The sequence below is a fragment of the Hipposideros armiger genome, unplaced genomic scaffold (genome assembly GCF_001890085.2).
Source record: "Hipposideros armiger isolate ML-2016 unplaced genomic scaffold, ASM189008v1 scaffold_371, whole genome shotgun sequence".
Lineage (NCBI taxonomy): Eukaryota > Metazoa > Chordata > Mammalia > Chiroptera > Hipposideridae > Hipposideros > Hipposideros armiger.
In genome coordinates, this window is record NW_017731721.1 from 798,655 (window position 1) to 809,000 (window position 10,346).

A 10,346-nucleotide genomic window follows, 5' to 3' on the forward strand; every position below is an offset into this window, starting at 1 on the left:
TTCAGAGGTCAGATTTCATTTAAATTGAGTGGCATATCCTGAAATTTCTAAATGTGACAGTTTTAGTCCATGTATGTTATTTTAGTCCTGTGTGTTATTTTTGAGGATGAAGGTTCAGATAAAATAGATCTAGTAAGAAGACATAGTCCTTACTTTTAACATATTTCAAATAGAAAGGCTAATATAATTAACCCCCACCACTCAGTTTCAATCAATTATCAATTCATGGGCCAGTTTTCTTTTATCAAATTCAGAGCTACAGTTTTACTTAACTTCATCAATTTTATATCTGTATCTCCTTCTCCCGTGCAAAATATCCTGGTTCTCAGTGATACAAATGTAATCACTCATTTACCAGTACTGTCAAGAAGGTGCTTTTTTTTCTTTTCTATACATGGTAGTTTTATTAATTTATATGTTCATAGCACTTCATAGTTTTTTCACTCATTCATATGTGATCTTCATGTCAACTTTATGAGGTAGTTAGGGTTTCCTTTTTTTGTTTGCTTTAATTTCATAAATGAAGGAACTAGGTCTTTGGGAAAAAATGTGACTTGTCCAAAGTCATATAACTAGGTTCTTTGAGTTAATATGATATGTGTAGAAATCTTTACTTGACACATTTTCTCCATATTGAGATCTATAATTTTGTCTTAGAATCCTAGAACGCTGGAACTGAGAGAAAGTGAATTTGATACAAATGGCAAATAGGTTTTTTATCTTGGGAACCAGACCAATAGATCACTTGTAGCTGTTGGGCCTTGGTGTAGAGAAACTTTCGTAGACACATTCTTAACTTATTGGGAAAGTGTGTCCTTACTGATTAACCTGACATGGGTATGGACAACCTGTGGGTGGCATATATGTGCCAATCAGGCTAAGTAAACTTGCTATGGAGGCTCAGGTCTCTTTAATACCTAAGGTAGCTCTTTGAAAATTCTTTTTTCTGACATAAATTTGGCTAATTTCGCAGAAGGTTACAGGATTCTATGTATAACAGTTAGGAATTGAGTTTGACTGCATGCAACAGAGTGGCCTAAATAAATGTGTTTATTTTTCTCTCATGAAATGAACAGTCCAGAGGTAAGTGATCCAGAGTTGAAGGGCATCTCCAAAATGACACCAGGAACCCAGGCTTCTCTATCCTTCTACCCAGCCATCCTTGGAGTGTGTTTATGATCAAAGACATTTCCTAAGGCTTCAGACGAGGAGGGACAAAATGTTACATGTCCGCTAAGACTCCTTTAAAGAGCTTTGCTGTAAACCTCCTGTGAGCTGTGCTTAGATCTCAGTGGCTGGACTGTATCACATGACTTTCTTATCTTATAGCTAAGCCAGGAAATGTAGCTTTTTACCTAAGCAGGTTGGTACCCAACATCATTGGACTCCTGATAGAAAGAAGAGCATGGATGTGCAGTCGCTAACAGCCTTTGCTACAGTCTACCCCTCAGCTACCCAACATCCTTCTTTTTTCCAAAATGAGAACACACTCACCTCCTCTTCAATAGCGTCACTTCCAAAGTCTCAGCTAGTTAATATATTCATCTCAAAGTCCAGGACTTCTGGGGAATTTCCGATCTTAAAACAGTTCTGGATATGGTGCAATGTGGTCAAGGGGTGCCATAAACTGAAAGAAAAGTTAAATGCCCCCTCTTCCAATATTAAATAGATAGGGAAAGAAGAGAGAATTATTGTAAAACTTCCCTCTTGGAAAGCAGTGATCAAATCTCACTGGACAGAAATAGCCGAGTCCTTGCCCTGGTGGAACAGAAGGCCCCTTGGTTCATCTGGCAGCCCCTACTTCTGTTCCCGCTGAGGATTCCTTTTGCCCGTGTCCTCTGTGGCCCCTGACTCTCGACTCGGAGAGGTTTTTTTTTTACTTGTTTGTTGTCCTCCATGGTCATATATGAGTTATACATCTGAGAGCATGCCAAAGAAGATGCTTCTTAAAAGGCTATAAACAACCTAACTATCCATCAAGGAACTTGGTAAATAATTGTGGTATATCCACACAGTAGAGTATTAGGTGGCTGTTAAACAGCGAGGGCGGTCCAATGTTAATAGGAATTGAACTTTAAGGTATATTAAGTAAAAATAGCTAAGGTAAAGGAAGGACCATGTAGATGATATACTCCCATGTGTGAGGAAAGAAAAAAGGGAGAGAGATATGTGTTGTATGTTCATAGAACATACTTCGGAGTGTACATAAGATATTGTTAACAGTGGTTTCCTTTGGTGAGGGGACCACAAAGTCAGAAGGAGGAAGGAGGGGGCGCTTCATTTCACACTCATTTATTCTAGGTGAATATTCTTTTTTACCATGTGTGCATATTTCTGTTTTAATTTACATACTTCTTGATAAAAAAAATGTTTTTGACTGGGTAGAGGAGAAAGAAATGACAAATGATTTATGCATCTTTGTGATTCATAAAAAGTGTACCATTTAACTGCCTTCAGAGTCCTTCAAGAAGGTGGAAACTGGACCTTTGGTATTTTAATTTTCTGGATGGGTGGGCAGCTAAGCCTTTGGCTGTCCACATACATACTGCAAGGCCCATACTTCCAGCTTTTCTTTATCCTGTTGAGCAGAACATGAGAGTTATACTCCGTTTTCCTCTGCAGTGGAAATTTTGCTCAGCCGACAAAAGAAAGCCGAACTTCTAAAGAAGATGACTGATGTGGCTGTTCGAATGTCAGAGGAGCAATTGGTTGAGCTCAGAGCTGATATCAAGGTAAAGCTTCCTTTTCTTTTTTGCCTTTCTTCTTACCCTCAGGGACTAAAGTAGCAAATCTCCATAATTCATGGCCATATCTAGTATATTGAACTCATGATCTTCCGAAACCTGGCCCTCCTCCTATCCAGTTGTCCAAGCTGGAAACCTTAGGAAATTTCTCCTTTCCTACATGAACTCTCTCAGCAGACCATGTCCATGTCCATTTGACTTCCTACTGAATCTCAGATCAGACCTTTTCTCTACAGCTCCACGACTACCATCGTGATCAAGTTACTATTATCTCTTGCTTGGACTTGTGTAATAACCTGTTCACTGATTCCACCCATCCACTTTGCCATTACCCCACCCTCCCATTCCCTCCAAAACTGTTCCTCACACTACAGTAACCTGCTTCAAACTTTCCATTGCTTTTAGGAGAAAGACTATAATCTTTAACACAGGATGTAGGGCTCTGCACAGTCTGGCTCTGCCATCACCTTCATTTCACACCATTCCCTCCTTGTTCAGTGTACTCCGCCATATTAACTTGTCCTTTCAACAGACGTATCCTGTTCTCTCCTGCTAGAGGGCTACTAAACATGCTTTTATATCTGTCCAAAATACTCTTTTTCCTCCCTGCTACTCCCAGCACACACAGTCACTCATGACCAACTCATTCTTCCTGATTTTCTTTTCATATCCCCCTATTTTGTGACCTCATAGCAGTTATATTCCATGTATATTTAATTAATCTGTCTTTCACACTAGATTGTGAACTTTACAATGGCAGGAACTGCTGCGTATCCAATGCCTAGCATAGTACCTTGGCACATAGTAGGTGTTCAGTAAATATTTAAATGGTTGGTTGATTCTGATTTTATAGAGAAAAATGAGCAATTTGAGTTGTTGATCGTATTGTTATCTATTTATAAAGATTACTTGGATTTAGCACTCATACATTTTAAATTCTTACCTAACGAACAGCGTTTCTGAGACTAAGCATGTGAATCTAGAAGAAGTTGGGATAGTCATGGATAGTTGTAGACATTGGTATTCTAAATATTTGTTTATAAACTAAACTATATGAACAAGGAGAGTTGGCCTTCCCTATTCTTGAACCCTTAACCTCTGTTCTTTCTGAATACATGAGATTTATTGCCACATTTAAGAGGAATACTTACTGCAGAGGCTATATAACAGCCTTTGTAAAATAAAAACATAGATGGAAGATCATCTAAGCCCTTAAAGGCATCCTTGTTATCATTCTGACCCAGTCTTTCATACAAACCTAGGTCATTATTATTCTCTCAGTCCTCCCCCTTAGACTTTATTGGGGTGGAATAGCAAAACAATGCAAATTATAAAGTACCATTTTCTGATTAACTGATACTATAGTACTAAATTTTTAGGAAGTCTTCCTCACATTGATTCCAGTCAGTCTCATTCAGCTATCTGGGAGAAGCCAGAAGCCCCTTTGGAATTAGATAAGATTTCTGGCTGTTACAAGGCTTCATCTGTTCCCCTTCCCACGTGGCTGAAAAGCTGCTGGAAACATTTCTGCAGGCTGACTAAGGATCTGTTTCTCTCCATGTTTTCAGTGTACTGAAGTGGGTGCTATGCAATTTAAATGTCTTATTTCCACATCATTTTATTTCCGTCATTCGTGTTATGTCTTTGGCTCAACACACTCTAAAATTTGTTTCAGAATTAATCTCAGACTAATAGTACATGTCTGAAGGCTTTGTTACAAAGGTTCATGTGCTTTCCTAAGCCACAATATACTCTGAAGCTTTATGGCTTCAAGGCCCAGAGGTAATTTTTATTCCTTCTTTCCCTTTCACTGCTTCTAGATGCATCTTGAGGATTCTGATGCATTCAATTCTACACCTGAAAATCCAAAAATCCCCAGTTAGAGGACTGCTCTGAGGAGTTCGATTCTTTGAAATTATATCTAGGCCTTTAACTTTTTCATCTGAAAAAATGATTCCAGGCTACCTTAGAAATTGCTTATTGAAATAGACCTCCAGAAATACTTTATTTCTGATATATTTCTAGTCCCACAGTTTCTGTAGTATAGTTAGTTTTGGACCCAAGGGGTTGATTGCTTCTCAGCTCAGTCTGCTTAAAAAGTTTAAATTATTTGCAGCATTTGTAAAGTTGACTTTTCAGATGAATGATTTTCCATCTCAAGAAATCGTTCCTATTTCAAGGACTAATAAATCCTACTTTATAAAGATGTGAAGTGGGTTTCCTAAGGAAGTTCCCATTAATGAACACCAAACCATCTATTTAAATGCAATCATTGTTGTAACTTATGAGCATTTTTGCTGCCTCTGCTTCTGTATAAAATGGAATGATGTGGAGAGTAGCCAGTAGTGGAAAGATGGCCCTCTACTATAAATTCTTTCTCCTTTCTCCACAGTTTATTTTGATTATACTTAGTGGGTTTTACCATAATGCAGCATTTTATAAAGCTCCCTAATAGACTTATCTTTGGGCTCTTAAGAAAATGACTGAATTTTGTCAGTCACCCAGCATTGGTAGTAATATGGCTATTTAGCAAACTTTGAGCAGAAAAAAGAAGACAATTGAAAACTAATTCTGTATTTTGTCCATACATAGCAAGCTGTAGATTCCATGTATACTGTTGGTCTCACCTGGAGGCTTTTCTTTCCCCTTTCTCCAGCACTTTGTTAGTGAACGTAAATATGATGAGGATCTGGGACGAGTAGCCCGGTTCACGTGTGACATAGAGACCCTAAAGAAGAACATTGATTCCTTTGGACAAGGTGAGATGGTGAGAGATTTTGGGCACTAGAGATGGTGATGAGAAGACCACCCTCTATTAATTAGAGACTGAATTGCTGGTTGGCTTCTCCACTGATTCTTCCTTAGTGTCTCTTGTGTTTTTGTTTGTTTTCTTGTTTTTATGAAAAGTAACTCTGAGATCCTTAAGAAGTCAGTGGATGCATATGTTTTGAGCCCTGAGGATGGATATTTTCTAGGTCCCTAAATTTGCAATAATAGTTTTTCATCATTCTCTGTCGAGTTGAGATGTGTGTGATATGTAGTGTAGAGAACATGAGACGCTGGCTGAAGTCAGACCAAGTTTGAGTCCTTGACTCACTGACCTCTTGGAACTTCATTTTACTCCTCTCCAAAGTGGAGATAACAATACCTGCTCTGCCTGGCACATAACAGGTACTTATTTGCTTCAAAAGGGGGGTGGGGTGGGGGATCACTTCATAAATTATATAAATGTCTGTCCATTACGTGGTTTACCTGAAACTAATATAAAATATTGAATGTCAACTGTAATTGAAAAATAAAAATAATTTTAAAAGGGGGGTGGTGTGCCTCTAAGGTGAAAGTTTGTTACAACACCAGTCAAACCTTAAACTCAGCTCCTTGGTTCTTTCCATCCCAGTATAAAAGTGAAATGTTCGACCTAGGGCAGTGATTGCAAACTCAACATTAGTCCAGGCTTAAAGCCAAGAAAAAAGTCTAGGGGGCAGTGTTAAACCATTGAATTCTGAAAATTTGAATTGAAAATGTTAGTATTTTTCAGATATATTAGTAGTTTGAATTTGGGATTATTTTTTCAGAAAGAATCTTAGAAAGATACGTGTTTATTGTAAAGACTAGTTCTGTACATATCAACTAACCCTGATTATTTATACCATGCCTCATTCAAATTAAAAAGATTTAGCTCTTTACCTTTTCCTTTCTTTGCAAAGTCTGTACGTTAGAGTGTTCCTTGCATAGGAAACTGAACATACGGCCCATACTGTTGTTCCTAGGCTTAGTCAGCTCTGGAGCCATAGCCAGGAATTTAGGTAGTAGGACATGCAAAGAAGTCATTAGTTGGTAAGGGGATGGGTCACTCCGATCTTAAACTGTTGGCCTGTCTCTAAGAGTTCCTTTACAAAGCAGCGGGGGCTTGGAGAGGGAGTGGAGGAAGAGGACAGAAGGGAAATTTTCCTTCTTGTTACCCATTTTATAAGCTTTTCTTTAGGACTACTCAAGTAGACAGTTTTTTTACCTTAAATTGCTCATTGCGAAATGGAGAAATAGGGAAATCCTTACCCTTCATGCTCTTTCATCCTATGACTACATATTTCTCTATTTCTGTTTCAGTGTCCCATCCAAAGAACAGCTATTCTACCCGGTCTCGATGTAGCTCAGTTACATCTGTGTCCTTAAGCAGTTCATGTGATGCCTCTGCTGCTTCCTCTTCTACCTGTGCCTCTGCTCCCAGCCTTACAAGTGCTAACAAGAAAAACTCAGCACCTGGAGAGACTCCCGCAGTTATAGCAAACTCCAGTGGCCGGCCCTACCAGCCTCATCGAAAGGTAACCTGCCTGCCACGCTGAGGTGGTTAGGAAGAATGCTGCCACATTGTGACAATTTGAATGCTGACAGCTCAGTACATTACGTTCTTCTCTTTATTCCCCTTCCACACCTATTTTGAATCCCTCCAGCCCCAGTTAGTGCCAGAGAAAGAAAGCATTTGGTATGTATGTTCCACACCACCAGCCAGTTTAGATTTCCTGTTGCCAAGACTGCTGACTTTCTGATGTTGGCAGTGATCCTAGCTGTCGTAGGATTAGTCACACTGGGCGTTGTACGCCCATCTCGAGGTAGACAAGCACCACTGTGGCAGGTTCCCAGAGTGTGTCTGAAGCAGCACCTCCCTGGAAGCACAATGTAGACAGACCATGTCAGGGAGAGAGCGTGAACCTGGTGCGGCGGGAGCCAACACTAGAAAGTTGAAGATTATCCACAGTTTCTTTTCCTTGGTTTGAAAAAGATACACAAGAGCAATTCAAGGCAGTGCTGTCAGAAATTCTTCAGTAATTCTGTATTACATGGGAATTGGATGACAAAAATCCTATGCCATCAGCTTTCTGGGTTGTAATGTGAAATTGTACTGCATGTCACAGCAGCATGATTTAATGTGTGGTTCATGATATATAGCAAAGCAGATCATAATGATATTTATTTTATTATTTCAAATGTTCATTATCTTTACAAATGGCTTATGATCTGCAAAGTTCATACATGGGATAAGTTACTTGCCCAATTGAGGGCTTGTAACAACCCAAAGAATGTTATTTCTTCCTTTTTCAGCTTGTTCTTAGCTAAAGAAAAGTAAACTCTTCAGTGGAGGAAGAGCCTAGGGGTGAAAGGCAGGGAGGAAAATAGTGAAAGATTTAGTATTCCTGATGTAGTGGCTAGGTTGAATTGGCTGACAGAATTCTGTGACTCAAGAGAACTGAGACCCATGCATGGAATACCACAATTATGCTGTCAGAATGCTCCTATAAACTGAACTGGAACTAATGGGGTACCATAATGTCAGAGTTCTTTGAACACTGTATTCTTTTATCCTTAGGTATTGCCAGGGAACAGACGAGGAGGACAAGGCTACAGGCCACACGGCCAAAAGTCCAATGACCCCACGAACCAAGGGCGACATGACAGTGTGGGTCATTACAGAAATAGCTCATGGTATTCATCTGGTTCCAGGTATCAGAGTGTGCCGCCCCAGGCACCGGGAAACTCGAGTGAATGGGGCCAGGCTCACTCTTCAGGGACCATCGGAACTGGAGCCAGCATGGATCCCAGCCCACCCAAGCCCTCATTCAAAAAGGGGCTCCCCCAGCGCAAACCCAGGACCTCTCATTCTGAAGCTGTGAACTCTTGAGGGAAATTTCAGTTGTCCTCTCGCCTCTATCCCACACAATTCAACTTGGTAACTGGACTTTAGGAAACTTATAGTTAGATTTAATAACAAAAAGAAGTTTACATATATCACTTTTTATGCCATTCTAGATTTTTTTGGTTTCTTCTCTCCTCATTTCCTCTTTACCATTTTTGGAGGGGAAGCTGTTTTTTTCCCTTGACCTTTCCCATTGATATCGATTGATTCTGATTGGTCATTTCTACCAGGAATCATAGGCAACCGTTGCCAGATTTCCCTAGGGGGAGCAGTTTTCTTCCCAGGGCAGCAGGCTGTTCAGTTGTCTGAAGAGGCTTCTTCTGCACCCCCCTACTGCTCAGGCTCTCAGAAGGAGATGGATCAGAGCTAGCCCTGTTGCCTTTTCAGGCAGAAGCCACACATGCCTGTCAGGCTCCCTCTAAAGGGTGTAACCAGGAGAGGCAATGAGAGGATTATGTGCTGTACTGAATTAGCCAGAGAAGGGGAAATTTAGTTGGTGAAAAGGAAAGAACACTAGAAAATATTTGATAATCTGCCTTTCCTCCTAGAATGCGCCTGAGATTGACACTCAGGTCAGGGTTTCAGTCTCCTGCTTGGCACCATAGCTTAACCTGCTGTTTCTTCAAAATGCCCAAAGCCTTGTTTCCTATTACCTTAGACTGCAAACCAGTCCAGGGAAGTCCTTGGGAAAGTAGCATTTAATTAAAGTTTTAAAAAGGGGGAAGGGCAGGGGAAGTATTTCTTTGTTTCAGTGTTTGAAGATTTTTGTTGTTGTTCTTCCTTTTTCCTGAATCCTAGTCCGATCCTGAACCAAATTTATAGCAATATAATTAGTGTTAATCTGTTACCCATCCAAAAATTGCTGCAATCTTTATAGTTGAATAAATAAAAACAACTGCATAAATGTTTCCACATTTGTTTCCCAGCAGCAAGTGACTTCATTAAATCTGTTTTTCTTTGGACCTCATGGGGTAGAAGTCTCTTGAACATTCAGGGCTTAAATGAGGGTGTCTGATTCCTAAGTCCTTTGTCCACTGCTTAACTTCAGAACCAGATTAAAATGTGAAAGCCAGGATGAGCAAATGCAGCTGTTCCTGTGGGAAAGATCAGTAGGATAGGGAATGGTGATTTTCCAAAGGAGAGCTTACCAATTTAGAAAAACCACAGCTGCCAACAGCTCTCCCAGGCAACCAAAGGTTATATCAGCGCCCCTCTCTTCCACTGCCTGTCCCTTGACAGGAGTAGTGAATGTAACAGTATAATTGAGCTCCAGCATGTAGCAGGTGGCATTGGTGCCAGACCCCTCCAGCCCACCCCACCCCACCCCCGGAATCTATGATTTAATAACAGGAGAGCTATTTATTTCTCCAGCATTTGTCCTCCCAAGTCTGAAGCTGAGATTGTAAGTGGCAGTGGTGCAGAACTTAGCTGCCTCAGGGCTTCCCCTGGCTCTTTGGCTGAAGCTGAGCTGCCAGGGTTCAGGTTGGTTGGAGAGAGAGAGAAAGAGAAAGAAAGACTTTTAGTAATGAAAACAGTAGTCAAGGAATACTGGGAAGCCATTTTCTAAAAGGCTGATCACCTCATTTTTGGGAATTTGTCCAACAACTCCATCAGCCTGCTGGATGTCAAGAAAAAGGCCTGCTTTTCTGATTAATTGCTTACCTTACTTATAGGAAATCTAGAGATTGAAGCAACCTTGAAGGGATTATGAGGTCTATCCTTGTATCTAGGCAAGACTATTTAACCACTCAGACAGATGAGAAGCCACTGTTTGTCACAACTGCCTTGAAATCAAAATTAAAATCTCCTTATAGAAAAATATTTGAAGATTTTTTCTCTGACCATAAAATGATGGAGATTTTTCTACATTTTATTAATTACAAAAGTAGTATTTGAAATATCAAATAATA

The 10,346-nt window shown here is 40.1% G+C and overlaps 1 protein-coding gene across 1 annotated transcript in view; it reads left to right on the top strand.

The window, feature by feature from the left end:
• SPATS2 (spermatogenesis associated serine rich 2) overlaps window positions 1–9,350 on the top strand; it is a 130,891-nt gene extending 121,541 nt beyond the window's left edge. The window contains exons 9-12 of the mRNA XM_019662213.1: window positions 2,623–2,732; window positions 5,401–5,503; window positions 6,852–7,066; window positions 8,110–9,350. Of these exons, the coding sequence (XP_019517758.1) occupies window positions 2,623–2,732; window positions 5,401–5,503; window positions 6,852–7,066; window positions 8,110–8,421 (740 nt within the window). The 3' untranslated portion in view covers window positions 8,422–9,350. The remainder of the gene's footprint in view (window positions 1–2,622; window positions 2,733–5,400; window positions 5,504–6,851; window positions 7,067–8,109) is intronic.
• Window positions 9,351–10,346: the final 996 nt, after the last annotated feature.